At 37.4% G+C, this 22372-nt stretch overlaps 1 protein-coding gene across 2 annotated transcripts in view; it reads left to right on the top strand.

Annotated features, from left to right (window-relative positions):
- CPSF2 (cleavage and polyadenylation specific factor 2) overlaps positions 1–14412 on the top strand; it is a 31626-nt gene extending 17214 nt beyond the window's left edge. For both annotated transcript variants that reach the window (XM_046009539.1, XM_046009540.1), the window contains exons 10-16: positions 4069–4169; positions 5888–6088; positions 7636–7788; positions 9364–9589; positions 10679–10978; positions 12164–12298; positions 12694–14412. In XM_046009539.1, the coding sequence (XP_045865495.1) occupies positions 4069–4169; positions 5888–6088; positions 7636–7788; positions 9364–9589; positions 10679–10978; positions 12164–12298; positions 12694–12786 (1209 nt within the window). In that variant the 3' untranslated portion in view covers positions 12787–14412. The remainder of the gene's footprint in view (positions 1–4068; positions 4170–5887; positions 6089–7635; positions 7789–9363; positions 9590–10678; positions 10979–12163; positions 12299–12693) is intronic.
- The last annotated feature ends 7960 nt before the right edge of the window (positions 14413–22372 follow it).

Below are 22372 nucleotides of genomic sequence, written 5' to 3'. Positions count from 1 at the left end.
TAGAAGCAGTCAGACAAAAATCCCCATATATTCTCCCCACTAAATAGCCTATCTTGTTTCTGTATCCGCATTTGCTGCTTTAGCTCTTGTCAACCAGCACAAAACAGTAGCCAGGTGAACGGTATGCCCAAAGATCATTTTGCTTAATAACCAACCAACACATCTATCAGTTTTCCAAAGCTAGTATCATTAACTGAAATCTGGAGTAGTGGATACTGAATGGGCTAATAACTGCCGTAGTTGGGCACAGTTGTAGATGATTCTTTCATTTTTCCTTCTTGTGGACATGTTAAGGAATGTTGTTTGTTAGAGGCTGAGTGATAAGCATAGCTTAGTCTTTAACTCTACTCAAGAAAAGCACAAAAATAGTAACCGAAATCTCCTATACCTTCATTATAAATACAGAATTATTGAGGAAGGATGCAGAGCAAACATATCAAAGTAAAAACTTCATATGGGTTATTTAATAGCTTAGAAACACGGAGTTTTCTTTAAAAATTAAAAGAGCTCGGGGGCATCTGGGTGTCTCAGCTAGTTAAGTGGCCAGCTTTTGATTTTGGCTCAGGTCATAATCTCAGGGTTGTGAGATTGTGAGATGGAGTCCCAGGTCAGGCTCCTGTGCTCAGCAGGGAGTTGGCTTGAGATTCTCCCTCTCCCTCTGGCCCCCCCACCACGTGCACACACTCACTCTTTCTTTCTCTAAAATAAATAAATCTTTAAGAGAAAATGAAAAGAGCTCTTTGAAATACTTGTGAAATAGTTTCATCAGATACAAAATACTGAATTTGAAAATAATAATTACTAGAAATTCAATTAAGGTTGATAGGCATAGGCCATTTGAGGAATTAAAAAAAGAATATTAAAAACTGTTTCTAAAAAAAGCTGTTTCAGTTTAAAAAAAATAGGAAAGGACATTTGGAGCTATAATTTGAAACATTAGGTTTTGACTTTTTTTTAATAAGTGGTACTAACACTTAGGATTCTTTTCCTTTTCCCCTTGTAGGGGTGTTTCTTCTGTAATCACACCTTCTCTCTCCATGACCTATCAGTTTTTCCCTCTACGAGGTCATCTGCAAAACACTGTACTCTTTCTTCTTCCCCTAGTCTCAGACTTAACTCTTCTCTGAGTCTTCCTCATCTCAGACAATAGTAACACTTTCCACATTGACTGTAGCCAAAAAAGTACAGATTTTTTTCAGTGTCCATTGCCATGTAACATACTGGAAGTGTGCGTGAGAGATACCTCTGTCTGGTCTGTACCCAGACCAAGGAGTATCAGCTGTACCTCCTACATCCCCTTCCAGATCCTTCCCCTCCGAGGGAAACCACTCTCCTGACTTCTTATGCACAGATGACTGTATTATAAACATTCAAATGTTTTCAAATAAACGAACTCATTTTAGTGACTTTATAATTGCACATGTGTGTGTATATATAGTGATTATTGAATCCACTGGTTCCCAAGGTATGTTGTGAGGGCCCCTGGGAGAGGGTCCCTAAGACCCTTTCAGGGAGTGCCAAAGGTCAAAACTACTTCTGATGGGAATATGAAGATATTATTTGCCTTTTCACTATGCCTACATTTAACATTGCAGAGTCAAAGCAGTGGTGGGAAAAGTGCTGGTGCCTCAGCATAAATCCAGCAGTGGCACCAGCCGTCGCATCATACATCAGCACACGAAGTTCCAGAAGGGTCCATTTCACTTAAGAATGTTCTTGATGAAGCAGTAAAAGTTATTAATTTTATTAAATCCTTTTAGTAAAAGGTTTTTAAAAATAATCTGGATGGGGGCGCCTGGGTGGCTCAGTGGGTTAAGCCGCTGCCTTCGGCTCAGGTCATGATCTCAGGGTCCTGGGATCGAGTCCCGCATCGGTGTCTCTGCTCAGCAGCAAGCCTGCTTCCCTCTCTCTCTCTCTGCCTGCCTCTCTGTCTACTTGTGATCTCTCTCTGTCAAATAAATAAATAAAATTTAAAAAAAATAATAAAAATAAAAATAATCTGGATGGCAGGATGGGCAGTACGCACATAGCACCTGTGTTGTTTACTAACACGATGTTTGCCTCGAGGAAAGCCATGTGTGTAATTGAGTTGAGTTAACTGGCCACTTTTTTCTTGGAACACTATTTTTACTTGAAATAATGACATGGTTATTCAGACCTGGGTATTCAGCAGATACTCTCCCAAAGATGAGTAAGTTGAGCTTGTCACTCTAAGAAAAACAACTGATAGCATTGGTTGCCTAAGTCTGATAAAATTCAAACTTCGAAGTTGAAAATTAGAATTTTAGAAAGCGATGCCCATCACTGTGAGATTGACAACTGAAACTTAGGCGGCTTTGCTGATTGATATTGGTGGTGATATTTGCAAATGTGATTTTTAAAATACTGTCAACATTTGTAAGATCTGTGTAACTTGGTGCACTAGTATTTTGCAAATAACCAATGCCTGTAGGTACAAAATAGTGCTCAGCTAAAAGAGCCATTCAAAGTGCAAGATAAATCAGTAAATTTTAATATAACAGCATAAAAAGTTGTTGGTTTCAGATTCCACGTTACAACTAATCTTTAAGAAACCACCAGTTTTTGAGTTTTGATGTAATACCAAGGACTATTCATGGAAAGGCTATTTAAATAATTTTCCCTTTTCCAATTATACATCTGTGTGAGGCTGCATTTTCTTCATATGCTTTAACCAAAACAACATATTGCAGGAGATTGAATTCAGCAGATGTGAGGATCCAGCTGTCTTCTATTGAACTAGACGTTAAGTGAGACTTGGAAAAATGTAAAATAATGCCGTGCTCTCCAGTATTTTTTTTTTTTTGCTCTAGAAAATATAGTTACCTTTTGCAAAGATATGATAATGTTAATATGCAATGATTTTATTTTTTTAGTGAACAGATGAGTATTTTAAAACTTTCTCATTCTTGATTTCTGGTATGGTAGACATTAATAAATGTAATCTACAAAAAACCACAAAAACTCTGGGGTTCTCAGTAATTTTTAAGAGTCTAAGGCAATCCTGAGATCAAAATGTTGGAGAGATCTACTGATTTAATCATCCCATGTTGGTGGATTTTAAAGTTGAGTCTGGTTTTTTACTGTTACAAACATAGCTGCAATTGTACTTTTTGCCTTACACTTGGGATTGTTTCCATAGGATAAATTCCTGGAAATAGAAATGCAGTGTCAGATTACAGGCACATTTTTATGGCAAATCGCCTTCTACCATGTTTGTGCTAATTGTTCCATAGATACATAGTAATTAGCATTGCCAATCTAAAAGATTTTGCAATGGTATTACAGGGTGCCTGGGTGGCTCACCAGGTTAAGTGTCTCTGCCTTCAGTTTAGGTCATGATCCCAGAGTTCTGGGATTGAGCCCTACGTCAGGTTTCCTGCTCAGTGGGGAGTTTTCTCCCTTTCCACCTCATGTCCACCCCCACCAAAGATAAATAAACAAATAAAATCTTAATGGTATTACGTCTCAAAAAAATTGCATTTTTCAAAAACTGGCGAAATGAGACATCTTTTCATAGCTACTGGTTACTTGTTTTTCTTATTTTGTAAGTTGCTTATATATGGATTTGTCCTTTTTTGACGTGTTGACCATCTTTTTCTTAACTGATTGGGAAGAGCTCTTAGGAAAAAAGAGCCTCTGATAGTCAAGTAGTGCTGCAGATAATTTTCTCCATTCCCTATAATTTTATGAGACTTTTAAATGTCAAAGAGATGTATTTTTTTTTCACGTTGCCATATTTATTCATCTTTTCCTTTGTGGCTTTTGGGTTTTATGTCTTTTGTAGGCCTCACCTACTCCAAATTATAAAAATACTTATCCATATTTTCTTTTCCTGATTGGTGATTTTTAACCAGTTTAAATTAAACCCAGCCTAGAAATGTGGCAGCTCAATTTTGGTCTTAATCTAAGGAGGATCTGTAATTGCATGTAATGGGATCTTGAATAATTTCAAATTTAAGATGGTAAATTCACAGATGTGTTACATCTCACACCCCACCACCTAACCCCTGATAACGATGCTTCCTTATGTCTGCTGTTTTTCTCCAGTTGAGGAAACGTGTGAAACTTGAAGGGAAAGAACTAGAAGAATACTTAGAAAAAGAGAAACTAAAGAAAGAAGCGGCGAAAAAACTAGAGCAGTCAAAAGAGTGAGTTATTTTCAGACAGATTTGAAGCTTGTATGTAAATTATATATAATTTAAGAACTTACTTCTAAGATACAAAAGTTTATTTGAAAATATTTAAATTTTCTTTGAGAAACAAAACAGATGAACATAGGGGAAGGGAAGGAAAAATAAGATAGAGGGAGACAAACCATAAGAGACTAGACTATAGGGAACAAACTGAAGGTCACTGAAGGGGAGATGGGAGGGATAATGGGGTAACTGGGTGATGGGCTTTAAGGAGGGCAAGTAACATGATGAGTCTGGGTGTTGTATGCAACTGATGAATCACTAAACTGTACTCTGAACCTAATAATACACTGTATGTTAACTAACTTGAATTTAAATTAAAAATATATATATATATTTAAATTTTCTGTTGACTTCATTGTTTTTGTGAACTTTTTTTTTTTTTTTAAGATTTTATTTATTTGACAGAGAGATAGAGAGCACAAATAAACAGAGCAGCAGGCAGAGGGAGAGAGAGAGAAGCAGGCTCTCTGGTAGCCCGATGCGGGGCTTGATCCCAGGACCCTGGAATCATGACCTGAGCCGAAGGCAGCCGCTTAACCAACTGAGCGACCCAGGCACCCCTTTGTGAACATTTAAAAAAATTTTTTTTTTTTTAAGATTTTTATTTATTTATTTGACAGAGAGAGATCACAAGTAGGCAGAGAGGCAGGCAGAGAGAGAGAGAGGAGGAAGCAGGCTCCCCCCCCCCCCGAGCAGAGAGCCCGATGCGGGACTCGATCCCAGGACCCTGAGATCATGACCTGAGCCGAAGGAAGAGGCTCAACCCACTGAGCCACCCAGGCGCCCTTTGTGAACATTTTTAAATGGTGCTAGAATGCCAAGTTCTTCTAGTGCCAATTTTGTTTGTTTGTTTGTTTTTAAAAAATCAATTTTAGGGGCGCCTGGGTGGCTCAGTGGGTTAAAGCCTCTGCCTTCCGCTCAGGTCATGGTCTCAGGGTCTTGGGATCGAGCCCCACATCGGGCTCTCTGCTCAGCAGGGAGCCTGCTTCCTCCTCTCTCCCTGCCTGCCTCTCTGACTACTTGTAATCTCTGTCTGTCAAATAAATAAAATCTTTTTTTAAAAAATCAATTTTATTTTTTAAAGAAATTTTTTTAAATAACTTACATTGCACACATATTTCTAATTTCTTATTCTCATTCCTCCCTTGTGTGGACATACTGCCACATGGTATCATCCTCTCTTCTCTGAAGAAATGCCTTTGATATTTGTTTCATGGACTGCGTATCTGCAGGCAATATCCTCCATCAGATTTTTCTGGGTTTTATTGTTTGTGTTTAGTCTGGCAAAATTATATTTATATTTGAATGATATTTTTACTGGGAAAATGGATTAGCAGTTTACAGACTTCACTCCTTTGTTTCTGGAAGGCAATTTCAGACAATGCTGTCACTGTTTTCTTTGTTCCTTTGTAGTATGTGTGTGTGTATGCATTTTCCTTCACTGATTATGATGTACTTTAGTGTGTTGTGTTATTAAAAATTTTTTTGAGTATCATCGAGACTTTCAGTGCTAGTATTAATGTGTATTTATTAACTGACAGTTAATGCTATTTTACAAAATTACCAATCCAGTAAAATTATCGTTGAATTAATTCAAAAATAATTTTGTAAATACTAATTCAAAATCTTGGGGGATTTGATGACCTTTATCTGTTCTACAATCTTCTTAGGGCAGACATAGATTCCAGTGATGAGAGTGATGTTGAGGAAGACATTGATCAGCCATCGGCTCACAAGACTAAACATGACCTGATGATGAAAGGTGAAGGTAGTCGTAAAGGAAGTTTCTTCAAACAGGCTAAAAAGTCTTACCCTATGTTTCCTGCCCCAGAAGAAAGAATTAAATGGGATGAATATGGAGAAATTATCAAGTATGTGAACAAAACAACTATTTATTTCTTCCAGATTAGACTGTGTAGTATAATTCAGTGTATCATTAGAACTCAATAAATTTGGACTTTCTGGTCATATCGTGTACTTTGATAGTTTCTGAGTACCCCCACTTTGAAAGATACAGAGGACTTACATAGTTTGAAAGTATAGTATAAAATAGAAAGTTTGGGGAACATCTAAAGAATTAATTTTAAGGGCAGAGTAGCAGTTTTATTACCTAGGTATATGAAAAGTTTAAGAAAATGAGCAAGACTTTTTTTTCCCCATTTAAGAGAGGGAAGAGGGAGCACTACTTGGCCCTCTAAAATAGTACAGAGAGAAAATAACAATCTAAATAGCATTAGTGAATTTATTTACCATTCCACTCAATTAGTGTCCATTCTGTTTAGCATATGGACAAGTGTTCTTTTGCTTCGATTTCCTTATCTGAAAAGTTGGGGTAAAATTTAAGTGAGGTTGTGTTTTTAAGACCCTTAGCACAGAATCTGACCTGTGACTCATGACTCCTAGTAAATGCACTTTAAGTGGTTGCTACTGCTATTATGTGGATTACAGAGGGAGAAGTTAAACTCCAGGGTCTGAGAAGCTACCGTAGCAGTCTACGTGTTGGGTAACAGAGGCCTGCATTCCCAGAGAGGAGAGGGAGTGGATTTGGGGGTAGGGCGTAGATAATTATGGGAGGTGAGTGAGAACATTTTTAAGTTTGTTTTTTAGGGTTTTTTTTTTTTTTTTTTTTTAAAGACATTTATTTTAGAGAAAGAGAGAAGAGAGAGTGGGGGCGTGGGGAGGGGTAGAGGGAGAGGGAGGATCTCAAGCCAACTTGGCACTGGGCTTGATCTCGTGACCCGGAGATCATGACCTGAGCCAAAACCAACAGTCAGTTGTTCAACCAACTGAGCCATCCAGGTGACCCTGTTTTTTTAATTTTAACATACAGTGCTCGCTTCGGCAGCACATATAATAATTTTAACATACAACTCTCTCTGATACTGGAAGTAAAAACGGAGAGATAGATACATGCATGCTTTGTTGAAATGAAAGTGAAGGCTTTTGAGGGAGCTCATGATTTTGTATCTCAGTCTTCGTGGTAATGTGCCAACGGGGAGTCATACGCTTTCTTTGGGCACAGGTGGGATAACTGGGGCTCTTACGGAAATCAGAAGCTGAGATTTATAAGAACTGGGGATTGGCAAGAGAAACGACAGAGACCGAGAGAAGGAATGACTGAAACATGCAGGGCCACGTTGTAATAGTACTTAAGGTAGCCATGGAGATCTTCTAATGGTGTAGGCCTCTTTACTAGCCCCCATGGTGTGTTTAAAGAGCATTCCTCAGGGGTCAGGAGGAACAGAATATATGCAGTCATTTGGTAATTGATATTAAAAAGTTGCATTAGCTTTGCATAAGTTGTGTACTTAAATCTGAGATACGTGAGGCGTCTAAAACTTGTGCCATCTACTAGTTACACATATTATATAATATTAGCTTGCTCGTTACTGCTTCTAATTAGATACTTATCATTTAGACCAGAGGATTTCTTAGTGCCAGAACTTCAAGCTACTGAAGAAGAGAAAAGCAAATTGGAATCTGGCTTGACTAATGGGGATGAACCCATGGATCAGGATTTATCTGATGTTCCTACCAAGTGTATTTCTACAACAGAGTCTATCGAAATAAAGTAAGTGCTTTTTGTTGCATTTTTGAAACAAGATTATAAGATAAAATTTTAAGAACTTGAATTATATAATTTACGTTGTTTCAAAAGTGAAATTTCTGAATATCCTCTAGTAAGTTTGTACTTCTAAAATTTAATTTCTTTTTCCATGCAAAGACCTGTGAAGTATGGTGGCATTTTGTTTTCATTAATGGTATTTGAATTCCAGTGTGATTGAATGGGTGGCAAGGTGGGATTTAAACATTAAATTATACATTTATACGAAGAAACATTCTGGCTTTTTTTTTTCCTTAAAGATTTTTATTTATTTATTTGACAGACAGAGATCACAAGTAGGCAGAGAGGCAGGCAGAGAGAGAGGAGGGGGAGAAGCAGGCTCCCTGCTGAGCAGAGAGCCCGGTGCAGGGCTCGATCCCAGGACCCTGGGATCATGACCTGAGCAGAAGGCAGAGGCTTTAACCCACTGAGCCACCCAGGTGCCCCACATTCTGGCCTTACATGTAAGTTCACATGTGAACTTACGCAGGTCACAGGTTTAATTTTTCTAAGTGTTTCATAAACATACTCCTTGACTTAAACATCTACAGGGCCCCAGTGCCTTAAAATCGTTACTATAAATAAATAAATAAATAAATAGTAAATAAACCTTTTTTTGTTTGTTACAGTTTGTAACAGCAGTAAATCATCATTCTGGAATTTTTTTTTAAGTCATTAGAGAACAAAGTGGTTTATTTGTCTAGTGCTATTGTTTAGTATATATTTCGGGGTACAGCTGATATCTAAATGATGCATATTAACAGTATCACAAAATCCTCTCCTGAATGGCTATATAAGTTTATATTTTTGCTAGTAGAGCAGAAGGCTTTTTTCATCCCTGTTTCCCTAACATTTGGCATTATCTAACTAAAGCTTTCCAGCCTGGTAAGTATAGAATAACGTATCACTATTGTTTAAATTTGTCTTACTGTGGTTATTAGTTTATCTTCTTCAAATGCTTCTTTTTGTTTTCTGTGAATTCCAAGTACATAACTTTCATGCATTTTTCTCTAGAGATTGCTGCCTTTTTGTTCATTGTATAGTTGGATATTAGCCCTGGTTGGTTTCAGACAATGCAAATATCCTCTCCCATTTTGTTACTTGTTTATAAGAGTTGTCCATGGTCTACTTTGTTTAAAAATATCTTTAATTTTGATATAATGAAATAGTATTTTCTATTATGGTTTTGTGATTACATAAAGAAGTCCCTCCTTGTCCATGGTCACAAATATAATTCGTACATTTTATTTTATTAAATTTAAATCTTTCACATTTCTCTTTTGTGGTTTCAACTCAACCTGCTGTTGTATGTGACATTAGCTCAGGATCCAGTTTTATTTTTGTTTATATAGTGAGTTATTTTTTTTCTAAGAGCTTCTGAATAATCCCATTCAAATACATATCAACAGTATGACACGTGTATTCCTAAAATCCTCATTTTATATATCCTATACATTTCTTTCCTGATAAAAGCCATTAATAACCTAGTTTTGGAGTTAACTTATCAGAAAAATAAGCTTGAATTATCCTGTCTAATTACAGAGCCAGGGTTACTTACATAGACTATGAAGGACGCTCAGATGGAGATTCCATTAAAAAGATTATTAATCAGATGAAACCACGACAGCTGATCATTGTCCATGGACCACCAGAGGCTAGTCAGGATCTCGCAGAGTGCTGTCGTGCATTTGGTGGGAAAGATATTAAAGTGTACATGCCAAAGCTACACGAAACAGTTGATGCCACTAGTGAAACTCACATCTACCAGGTAAGTGCACTGGCATTTGAGCCACACAGAAACAAAGACTTTTTGTTGCAGATGAGGACAGGTATATTAGGAATTCAGTGGTGAGTGAGACGGACATGGTCACCTTGTCTTAGTAGATCTTATGGTCTGTGGGGCTTATAATAAGGAAAGATCATTTATCACATTGTTATTACCTCTGATAGAGGAAGTACAGGATGTTGTGAGACCCCAACCCAGATTTGGAAGTTTAGAAAAGATTTCCCAGAGGCAGTGATAACTAAGCTGAATCCTAACGGATGTTTAGATGGGTCATCAGGGTGGTATAGAGAGGGGGAAAGGGTATTCCAGGCAGAGGGAACATTTGCAGAAGTGTAAAGGTGAGGGGAATGGGGAGTATTCAAGAATTCAGATGTTTTATAAAATTCACTGATGTCAAGGGTCTATTCCTAATTGAAAAAAAAAATGGAGGCAGGTATAAAAAACAGGAGTAGCACAGAAGAGAGGTTAGATTTTTATCTGGTGGGGGGGATGGTGTCAGTTAAAGCAGGAGCGATGTCTGGATTTGGTTGGAAAAAATGGGTTGGAATTCACCAGGCAGCAGAGTTATTCTGGGCAGAAAAGAGGAAGCGGTGTTCCAAGAATAAGGATGTGTGAATTCATGGTAATGAAGGAAACAGTAAGTAATTCAGTACTCCTGAAGAGCAGCAACCACTAGAGGATGAGGCTTATCAGTGGTTCTCAACGTTGGCTGCACATGAGAACCATCTGGGGAACTTGCGGGGTGGTGGGGGTACTCAGTGCTCTGGATTTAGTCTCACCATTTGTGTTAGTCACTGAAGGTAGAACCTGGCATTAACATTGTATTTTAAGAAATTGCCATGTCCTCTTAGGGTGCAACCAAGGGTTAAGAACCTTCTGGGAAGTAGACAGGGGTCCTAATGATTTCACAGGTCACTAGGTCATTACCAGTCACAGTGAAGATCAGACGAGTGAAAGATTTTTGAATCTTAATACGCATTACAGAGTTAGGAAATAATAATAACTGGTTATATTTTGTCGTTAATTTATACTCAGGGTTTCATCTCTCCCTCCCTTTTGCATCGTGTCTAGGTGAGATTGAAAGATTCACTTGTCAGCTCCCTTCAGTTTTGTAAGGCAAAAGACGCCGAATTAGCTTGGATAGATGGTGTCTTGGATATGAGAGTTTCCAAAGTGGACACAGGAGTTATTTTAGAAGAAGGAGAACTGAAGGATGATGGAGAGGACTCAGAAATGCAAGTGGACGCTCCTTCGGATTCCAGCGTTATAGCACAACAGAAGGCCATGAAGAGTCTGTTCGGCGATGATGAGAAAGAGACAGGTGAAGAGAGCGAGATCATTCCGACATTGGAACCCTTACCCCCCCATGAGGTAAACAAGCACATGCTGCTTCTGTCTCTGCCTTAATTTGCCATCCTTTGGATTTTTCTTTTACGTTTTTAACTCTAAAGTATGTGTTTGGTGTAGGCTGAATTTGGAGTTTTAGAAAAAGATTACTTAAGATGTGGTTGTGTGTGTGCATACACACGAGCATGTGTATATATCCTGGATGGCGAGGGAATGATAATTTAAAGGAAATGTTTAGCAAATATTATAAGATACATTATTGTTTCATGATTTATTTTTTCAGTATTTAAATTTTGATTTTGAGGATTATATCACATACCTGCTTCCAGTCAAAGATTTATAGTTTTCTAAGACTGAAACCCTTGTCCTCCATTTTTGTATGTTGTCGATTCAGCTGAAATCTTTTTTGGTTTTGATATAGTTAGAAATCTTTTATTAAGTGCAGATAAATTTTTAATTTAGTATTTACATGTTCTCAGGAGATACCCTTGTTAGCAAAGATTTCTGAAGGTAATTAACTTAGAACAACAGTGTTAAAACTGTGTCATCAGAGTCCTGTGTCATGTCAGGGGACTCTAGGCTTTCTGTGCAGTAAGGAGTAGAGGGACAGCCTCTGTCACTGCATTCCCTTCTAGTGATGCTCTTGAGATTGGGGGAGGAATAAGAATCTTTTTTCCTGTCTGTGCTAAATCTAGTGCTCTTCAAGGCAATTTCCAAGTAGCAGCAATAGGTTGAGCCGCTTGTTTTTCTGATTCTAAAACCTTTTGGCATTCACTCTCAGGGAGGAGGGAAGGTGAAAGTGGCATCAGGGGAGAACTCCCCTCAGAACTAAGTGAAGGAGTTGGATCTAGAAAACAAGATTTTGGTTCAGTTCTGCCTACTGGCACTCTCCTTGACCCCCTCAGGCAAGTGGGTGAGTGAAGAGCATCACATCGGCAAATGTCTCTCTGTTTCTGTGAGGCATGACTAATAAAAATTGATTGGGAAACATTCAGAAAATGTGAAGGGCTTTGTAATGTTAAGTAAGGAGGTAAAATTCAGAATAACAACTTGGAGTGTGATTTACAGCCTTCATACGATCTGTCAGAGGTCTTCAGAGAATGACAAAGTATCTTAGAGATCCTGTGTTAGTTATTTCACTTTATTCAGTACAGCTGTGTGTCTGCTGTTTTATCTGAAGTGATTCTTTCCCCTTTAACCTTTTCTGAGGTTCCTGGACATCAGTCAGTTTTTATGAACGAACCAAGACTGTCAGACTTCAAGCAAGTTCTTTTACGGGAGGGGATTCAAGCTGAATTTGTAGGAGGTGTACTTGTTTGCAACAACCAAGTAGCAGTCCGTAGAGTAAGTGTGTTTTTAATAAGGGATGAATTGAACACGTACTTCCTTCTGATGCGTTGCCATTTTGAATTCTGTAATTCTTGACTGGTAGTTTCACAAACTTGGAGACCATAATTTATATTCGTAATGATGACCTTGAAGGCTTATAAAAGTGACTGTCAAAGAAATGATGTATAATTTTATTGTAAAATTTTATTATTTGAATTCTGACATTTACATGTCTGTGTTAGATTCATGACTCGAATGTTCTATCCGTGTTCTATGCAGAGCAACCCATTCCAGACCAATCACCAAATAACCCAGTTAATATATCTTGTTTATTATGTCTGCATATTGATGATTAGGAAATGTGCTAAAGAGTTTTTTGTTTTTTTTTTTTTTTTACTTTTACTTTCTAGACGGAAACTGGACGCATTGGATTAGAAGGCTGCCTTTGTCAAGATTTTTATAGGATAAGAGACCTTTTATATGAACAGTATGCCATTGTGTAAAGGACATGATGTCAAGAAGTATCTGTTTGACCTTTCTAAGAAAAAAGCGTTCTTATTCTAAGCTTTTCCTTTTTTGTTTTGTAACATACAAAAAGAATTGCCAGAAAAATTTAACATGCATTAGTTTTTTTTAAGAAGTGTAAATACGGTCCATTTTGCTAATGTTCAAGTGAGCATTCTACCTTTTGGCTTTCAGAGTGATAGAGATCCTAACAAGTGTGCAGGCCAGAGAATTGAGGGTGATTGGTTTCCTCTACAGACCCCTTATTCTTGAAGGGCTTTTTACTTGAATAAAAAAATGCAACTTAGCAAACCAGCTCATGGCCTTAGAGAAACATGTTTGCATGTTGTGAGTTCTTGCAAATGGTTTCTTACATTTTCTGGAATGAAAAGTGAGAATTATTTAGAAAAGATGTGCTATATAAAAAACAAAACAGAAAACTGGTGAAACGGTTTTTTGAGGCCTGTGTGTTTAAAAAACAAAAAGCAGTTTGTGCTCTAACTGTTCTTTGGAATTCTTATAGGCAGTTGTCTTCACATGGGGCATATCTCCTTACCCTACCTGTATTTCCCAGCTATTCAGTCTGCTGGAAGGTGGTGCACATTTGGTTCAGAAATCAATTTTTATTTCTCCCATTTTTTGTTTTCTCAAGATGTTGTTCAGTTAGAACTACATCACCATCCTTTGAATACACATAATGCAAAAGAACTCCTTGCTGTGTTACAGTCTTAAGGATTCTCTCTGCATTTTAGCTATCAGCTAGGTTACTTATCAGAGAGCCCTTGGTTCTCTGTTTTTAAGGAAACATGTTGAACATCATTTTATAAGGTAATAGTATAATTTAATCGAAAGGTATAAATGTTACATCTCTTAGGCTTGCTCCCTCCTAAGGTTGCTGAAGCAGTGGATGGATTTTATACACCTAAATACAAAAGTAATACTGAAGTTGGTTAAGGTCATCCTTTCTGTGTTCTTGTCTTTCTTGGGGCTGGCAGTCCTGGTACAGTATAAGCCACTTGTGTTTAAGAGTAAAAACTGAATGTATGCAATTTTCATTGAACCTAAGAATGAAAATCATGTTGCCCTCTTATAATCTGCTGATGCTTTTTCATGTGTAGCTTGATTGTGGCTGTCCTTGATCTTTATTTCTTAAGTATTTAAGCCCTCTTCCACATACTTGGCATCTTTAGAAGGATCATTCCTATTTAACTTATATGGATCTATGTATAGTATAGTACTACCCAATGATATCAGACTGGGATTAATATTTTATTTCAAAGCTGACGGAGAGTTCATTGTGGATTATAGTGCTAACACAAAGAAAGTTACAGTCTTCTGATACCAAAAACCAGAATGTAAAACAACATTACAGAAGGTGACGATAAAGAGTATTTTTTGTTTTTTTGGAGAGCTTTGAAAACATTTCACTTAAATTCTTGTTACTGAAGAGAGTAAGCTTGGAATCCTATTTATATTCCAGGGGAAAGAAAGTCTGCATTTGTTACATGGCTTGAAGCATCTGGTTATACACATTATATTGCAATACTGATACTGAAAAATTGTTGCTCGCTTAGCCTTTTTATTGTCCTATGAAGAAGGAATTAAATTTCAAAGTACTGCTTGAAGACGGCTGTGCGAATGTCATTGCAAGAGCAATACTTTGACCTGTTTCTTGATGACAGAATTGCTAAAATTTTAAAAGGAAGACATTTGTTTAGCTTTAGTCACTTAAGAAAAATATAAATTCAAAAAATAAATCATGAACTCAGAGGAACTTTCAGATTTTGTTTAGAGGCAAATTAAATACAAGTGGACGATCAACTGATATGTATAAATAATTTGGTTAAAAAGAAATTTTATTGTAGTATTTGTTATAATGGATTATAAATGTCAAGTATCATTGCAAATGTTTCTATTTTCATGAACCAGTAGGTGGTCTGAAATAGAAGTGAGGAAATCAATTTTCTAAGGAGGGCCTTTTATAAAAAAATTAAAATTCACATACCATAAAGTTCACTATTTTAAAGTATAAAACTCATTGGGTTTAGTATATGTAGAGTTTTGCAACCCTTACCACTCTAATTCCAGCACATTTTCATCCTTCCCAAAAGGAACTTTATACCCATTAGCAGTCACTTCCCATTTTCCCTTCATCTCAGCCCCAGGCAACCGTCAGTTTATTTTCTGTCTGTATGGATTTGCCTATTCTGAGTATTTCATAAAAATGGAATCGTACAATATGTGGCCTTTTGTGTCTGACTTCTTTCGCTTTGTATAGTATTTCCTAGATTGGTATTAACAGCCTCTATCAGCATCCTTTCTGCGGTTGAACAATACTCCATTGTGTAGATACACCACATCTTGTTTATCCATTCTTCAGTTTATGGACATTTGGGTTGTTTCCACCTTTTGGCTCTTAGAAACAATGCTGCCATGAACATTCCTATCAAGTTTTTTGTGTGGGTGTATGTTTTTAGCTTTGGGAGGTTTATACCTAAAAGTAGAATTGCTGGGTAATAAATATGGTAACTCTTTTGAGAAACTGTTAGTATTCCAAACTTTATTTCTAAACTAATTCCCAAAGTGCCTATACTATTTTACATTCCCACCAGCGGGATGTGAGGATTCCAGTTTCTCCGCATCCTTGGCGACACTTGTTACTCCGTTTTTTATTTTAATCATCCTAGTGTGTGTGAAGAGGTTTTCATTGGAATTTCCTTAATAACTAATGATATTGAGCATCTATTGTGTGCTTATTGGCCATTTGCATGTCTTTAGAGAAAGGTCTGTTCAGATTCTCCTGCCTATTTTTTAGTTATCTTTTTTGTTGTTGAATTAGTAGTTTTTAGATACAGTTTGGATACTTAAATCCTTAACAGATATGTGATTTGCAAACATTTCCCCCATTCTTTGTTTTTTACTGTCTTGATTGTATCCTTTGTAGCACAAAAGTTCTTAATTTTGATGAATTATGCTTTATGCTTTTTTCTTTTGGTTCCGTGTGCTGTTGGTGTCATATCTTAGAAACCATTGCTTCATCCAGAGTCACAAAGATTTATACCTGTTTTTTTTCCTATGAGTTTTATAGTTTAAACTCTTGAAGTCTTCAAATTCTTTAGAGTTAATTTTTGTATGTGGTTTGAGGTAGGGGTTCAATTTCATTCTTTTGCATGTGGCTATCCAGTTGTCCCAGCATGGTTTGTTGAAAAGACCATTTCCTCATCAGATTATCACCTTTGTTGAAAATCCATTGCTCATAAATGTTTGAGTTTGTTCTTGGACTCTCAGTTCTATCTCACTGATTTATATAATACATCCTTTTGCCAGTACCACATTGTCTGGATTCCTGTTGATTAAGTTTTGCGATTGGCAAGTGTGAGTCCTCCAACTTTGTTCTCTTTCAAGATTGTTTTGATTTTTCTGGTTCTCTTTGAATGTCAGTGTGAATTTTAGAATCAGCTTATCAGGGTCTGCAGAAAACCCATAGGGGAGAAAAAAAGTAGTTGAAATTTACAGCTTAAAATCATACAGTGTTGTGGCTGAGGAAGACTGGAATTCATCTAGTTCAGCTCACTTATTTTACTTTTGGATGAATCAGCCTCAGGAAGGGAAGGGATTTGCTTGAGAGCCTCATTAGCCAGTCAGAGTGGAAACAGGACCCAGCTTTATAGAGTCCCTTCATTGATCTAGAATCCTTATAGAACCCACTGAATACTAAAATAAGTGTGTTGAACTAGATAAGTTCCACAGTCCCTACTGTAACATTATGAGGTGTAAGGCTGTAAATTTCAACTACTTGTCTTCTGCACTGCTGTGTTTTCATTTCTTAGTTTATGTTCACCTTGTGTAAGTGTACTAGTGATTAGTACTTCAGCGTTGAGAGGTTGACTGTTTTGGTGCTACTTGTTCCTTGTCATCTCCTTCCCCTCTTATTCATCCATTCAACAACTACAGAATGAACATGAAAGTGAAGATGTAGTGGGAACTAGAGAAGGAACATTCAGATCTGCCTACCCAAGCAGGATCAATGAGGGATAACTTTGTTCTCCTTTTGCTTATCTCTTTTAACTACCTTAGTTGCATTTATGAGAAAATACAAAAAATTCCCAAAATAAATAAACCCAGGATTTTGCTGGAAGTTGAGGGTATCTTTGTTCTGTCCTTTCCCCCCACCTCCACCCCTGCAGCGTGCACACGCAGCTCTCTTTCTTGGGGGGAGGGTGCTTTTCATTTATGACTCAGGCCTATTTCATTTTAGTTCTTGAAGTCAGAATATGATTTCAAGGAGCAAAATAGAAGTTTGGGGAGTTTTAAATTTCTCTTCACTGTAGTTGAAATATATATGCTTTCTTTTGTGAAATTGTTAATGGATTCCATGGGTCCTGCTCAAATTTTTGATACTGAGTGATAATCTCAAGTGGAGAACGTATGAAGGATTCATAAAGTCTTACTACAGCATTTTCTGAGTTTTTCTTGATTGTAATGTTAATATTCAACTGGTCATATTTCCTTTTTTCCTCTGAAAAATTTGTTTTTAAGGCACTGCTAAATTGTACATTCACAACTAGTGAAGCCCTTCAAACAAATCTTTGTGGAAAGCTGTTTTTATTCCAAGGGTGCTGCTGTGGTCCTTGTTTTTAATATTTTGGGAGCTCTCATTTCTCTTTAGATTCATCTACCAAGCTTATGAGGAATGTAAATTATTTTAGAAACAGCTTGTAGTCTTGACCCAACATGACATTATCACTTGACTCTAAGTGATGGGGTGGGGGGGGGGATTAAAAAACAAACCTCTTCTATAGACATACATTTGCTACCATTGGAGATTTTTTATATTAAACATTTAATCCCAAACTATAATTAAAAGCAGAATATACCAGAAATCATAAAGATACTCTAATTTCCAACACAAGGCATGGTTTAGGTTAAATTTCATATTTAAATATCAAAGGACATAAGTCTCTAATGAGACTGTGTAAATCCTTTATCAGTTATGAGAAAAAATTACTTAAATGTACAGGGCTCAAATTCTCAAGGTTTTTCAGTATCATATATGTGATTTTTTTTTCCCAAGGAGATAAACTACCGCAAGAAGAAAGAAGCATGTTTAATGAAGATTCAGAGTACTGTACATTTTTAACTATTAAGTAGGATTTTATTATCTACATTAGTGTCCATTCAGAAAAGCTTCTTCCACATTTATTTCAGCTACTCTTTTGAATAGTTTACCTGAGATAATGAAAGCATCAAGCAGAGATTTCTCCAGTAAAATAAAAACCAGTATAATAAATTTCTTATAGCTGAAAGATCACTTTGTATATATTTCATTCTTTAGCTTACTTTGAAATACTTCTAAACTGATAGAAAATTTACAATAATTTTAAAATCTTACATATCACTTCTGTTAACATTTTGCCGTTTACCTTATTCTCTCCATATACATACTAAACTTTTAACTATTTGATACTAAGTTACAGTTATGATGTCCCATTAGCCATAACTAGAGTAATTCCATCAAAATCAGGAAACCAGTACTTATAAAATTCTACCATTTAATCCACAGACCCCCATGCAAATGCTACCATTTACTCTAAAAATGCCCTTAAGATAATCCTTGCATTTTTGCTCCAGGGTCCTGTTCATGGTGCTGCATGTGCTCAGTTAGGTTTTCCCTCCTCTTTTCCACAACCTGGAGCACTTCCTCGGTTTCTCCTTCTTTAACAGAAGATATTTTAAAGATATTTTAAAGACCTTGATATTTTTGAAGAGTGCTGCCTCATTACTTTGTAGGATGACCCTTACATTGGGGTTGTCTGATACCTCATGGTTAGAACCTGGTTATGAATGTTTGGCACGAAAAGCAGAGAAATGATGTGTTCTCTGTGTTCTATCAGGAGGCGTTTGGTGTCTGTTTTTGCCGTTACCAGTGATGTTAATTGCTAATAGCTGGTTATTGTCTGCAAGGGTTTTCCACTGTGAAGTTAATAAGTATCTTGTACTTATTAATTAATGAGGAATAAGTGTCTTGTGGGGAGCTACTTTGGGAATATATCAATATCTGTTTTTGTAAAATATTTATCCTCTGGTTTTAGCATCCATAGATGATTCTTACCTGAATTGGACATTGCCAAATGGTGGCTTTCTAATTATACTCTTGCCATCACATGGAATTGGTATTCTAGTGTCATACTTTCTCTTCTCGCCAACTTATTTATGGCAGTATGGAACATGGATGCTGTTTGATAATCTACAAACTATCGTGATTGATTCTCAGTTTCCAGTTGGCCTAGATCTGGCTAGTGGGAGCACTCTCAAGCTGGCTTCTGTGTTCTTGAACATGGCCTCAGGTTCTTTTTTCCTTTTTTAAAAATGTTTGTGAAAAAAACACAACATTAAATCATCTTAACCATTTTCAGGAGTACAGTTCAGTAGTGTTAAGTGTATGCACGTTGTTGGGCACTTGCACTTTTCCGTCTTACAACACTGCATCTCCATACCCCTTAAGCACTAACCCCCAGACCCTCCTCCCAGCCCTTGGTAGTCACCTTTCTCCTTTGTTTCTGTGATTTTTGACTGCTTTAGATTGTGAGTGGAACCATAGAGTATCTTTTTTGTGACTAGCTAATTTCACTCAGGATAAATGTCCTCAGGGCTCACCCATACTGTAGCTTGTGACAGGATTTCCTTCCTTTTTACTTAAAATTTTTCCTTCCTTTTTAAGGCCGCGTTTTACATTGTATGGATATGCCACATTTTCTTTTTTTTTTTTTCTTTTTCTTTTTAAATTTAAAGATTTTTATTTATTTATTTGACAGAGCGATCGCAAGTAGGCAGAGAGGCAGGCAGAGAGAGAGAGGGAAACGGGCTCCCTGCTGAGCAGAGAGCCTGATGCGGGGCTTAATCCCAGGATCCTGAGACCATGACCTGAGCCGAAGGCAGAGGCTTTAACCCACTGAGCCACCCAGGCCCTATACCACATTTTCTTTATCCATTTATCTGTCAATGGACATTTGCGTTGCTTCTCCCCCTTTGCTATTATGACTCATGCTGTGATGAGTGTGGGTGTGCAAATATCTCCTGGAGATGTGGCTTTCAATTCTTTGGGCTATGTATCCAGTGGAATTGCTGGGTCATATAGTAATTCTATTTTTAATTTTTTGAGGAACTTCTAGTTGTTTTCCATAATGGCTCCATGGTTCTTTGCACCCATTCTCACTTTTAGGCGCCACAAGGTATTTCAGGTTCCATCTTGTATTATTCCTACCCCAACCTGGGATCAGATGTTTCCCCAAAGAGTCCTGTTTTGGTTTAGTGGAGAATGGTATTCACTTTTTTTTTTTTTTTTTTTTTTTTTTAAGAGCAAGAGAGAGGTGAGGGGGTGCAGAGGGAGGCGGAGAGAGAATCTTAAGCAGCCCAATGCGGGGGTTCCATCTCGCAACTCTGGAATCATGACCTGAGCCAAAATCAAGAGTCAGTTGCTTAAGCGACTGAGCCACCCAGGTGCCCCAGTGGAGAATGGTATTTAGAAACAAGATCTGGGTGCTGGGTTGTGCTCATTGCCACTGTGCTATCATTGCTGTTAGGTGTTTTGAGCAGAGTAGGGAATATTGCTGGGTCATAGGGTAGCTCTATTTTCAACTTTTCAAGGAACCTCGATACTGTTTTCCAGAGTAACTGCACCAGCTTGCATTCCCACCAACAGTGGAGGAGGGTTCCCCTTTCTCTGCATCCCCTCCAACATCTGTCATTTCCTGACATTAATTTTAGCCATTCTGACTGGTGTGAGGTGGTATCTCATTGTGGTTTTGATTTGTATTTCCCTGATGCTGAGTGATGTTGAGCATTTTTTCATGTGTCTGTTGGCCATCTGGATGTCTTCTTTGCAGAAATGTCTGTTCATGTCCTCTGCCCATTTCTTGGATTATTTGTTCTTTGGGTGTTGAGTTTTAAAAGATCTTTATAGATTTTGGATACTAGCCCTTTATCTGATATGTTGTTTGCAAATATCTTCTCCCATTCTGTCAGTTGTCTTTTGGTTTTGTTAACTGTTTCCTTTGCTGTGCAAAAGATTTTGATCTTGATGAAGTCCCAATAGTTCATTTTTACCCTTGCTTCCCTTGCCTTTGGCAATGTTCCTAGGAAGAAGTTCCTGTGGCTGAGGTCAAAGAGGTTGCTGCCTGTGTTCTCCTCAAGGATTTTGATGGATTCCTGTCTCACATTGAGGTCTTTCATCCATTTGGAGTCTTTTGTGTGTGTGTGGTTTAAGGAAATGGTCCAGTTTTATTCTTCTGCATGTGGCTGTCCAATTTTCCCACGTCATTTGTTGAAGGGACTGCCTTTTTTCCATTGGACATCCTTTCCTGCTTTGTCACAGATTAGTTGGCCATAGAGTTAGTTGAAGGTCTATTTCTGGGCTCTCTGTTCTGTTCCATTGATCTATGTGTCTGGTTTTGTGCCAGTACCATACTGTCTTGATGATGACAGCTTTGTAATAGAGCTTGAAGTCCGGAATTGTGATGCCACCAACTTTGGCTTTCTTTTTCAACATTCCTTTGGCTACTTGGGGTCTTTTCTGGTTCCATATAAATTTTAGGATTATTTGTTCCATTTCTCTGAAAAAAAATTGATGGTATTTTGATAGGAATTGCATTAAATGTGTGGTTTGCTTTAGGTAGCATAGACATTTTCACAATATTCGTTCTTCCAACCCATGAGCATGGAACATGTTTCCATTTCTTTGTGTCTTCCTCAGTTTCTTTCATGAGTACTTTATAGTTTTCTGAGTGCAGATTCTTTGCCTTTTTGGTTAGGTTTATTCCTAGGTATCTTATGGTTTTCAGTGCCATTGTAAATGGGATCGACTCTTTAATTTCTCTTTCTTCTGTCTTGTTGATAGTGTATAGAAATGCAACTGATTTCTGTGCATTGATTTTATATCCTGACACTTTACTGAATTCCTGTACAAGTTCTAGTAGTTTTGGAGTGGAGTCTTTTGGGTTTTCCACATAAAGTATCATATCATCTGCAAAGAGTGATAGTTTGACTTCTTTGCCAATTTGGATGCCTTTAATTTCTTTTTGTTGTCCAATTGCTGCCGCTAGGACTTCTAGTACTATGTTGAAAAGCAGTGGTGATAGTGGATATCCCAGCCATCTTCCTTATCTTAGTGGAAGAGCTCTCAGTTTTTCCCCATTGAGAATGATATTCGCTGTGGGTTTTTCATAGATTGCTTTGATGATATTGATGGTATGTACCCTCTATCCCTACACTTTGAAGAGTTTGATCAAGAAAGGATGCTGTACTTTGTCAAATGCTTTTTCAGCATCTATTGAGAGTATCATATGGTTCTTGTTCTTTCTTTTGTTAATGTACTGTGTCACATTGATTGATTTGCAGATGTTGAACCAACCTTGCAGCCCAGGAGTAAATCCAACTTGGTCATAGTGAATAGTCCTTTTAACGTACTGTTGGATCCTATTGGCTAGTATTTTGGTGAGAATTTTCGCACCTGTGTTCATCAAGGATGTTGACCTGTAATTCTCTTTTTTGATGGGGTCTTTGTCTGGTTTGGGGATCAAGGTAATG

Source organism: Meles meles, chromosome 6 (assembly GCF_922984935.1).
Source record: "Meles meles chromosome 6, mMelMel3.1 paternal haplotype, whole genome shotgun sequence".
NCBI lineage: Eukaryota > Metazoa > Chordata > Mammalia > Carnivora > Mustelidae > Meles > Meles meles.
The sequence above is the reverse complement of the archived record's forward strand: the minus strand, read 5'-3'. Positions and strand labels throughout refer to the sequence as shown.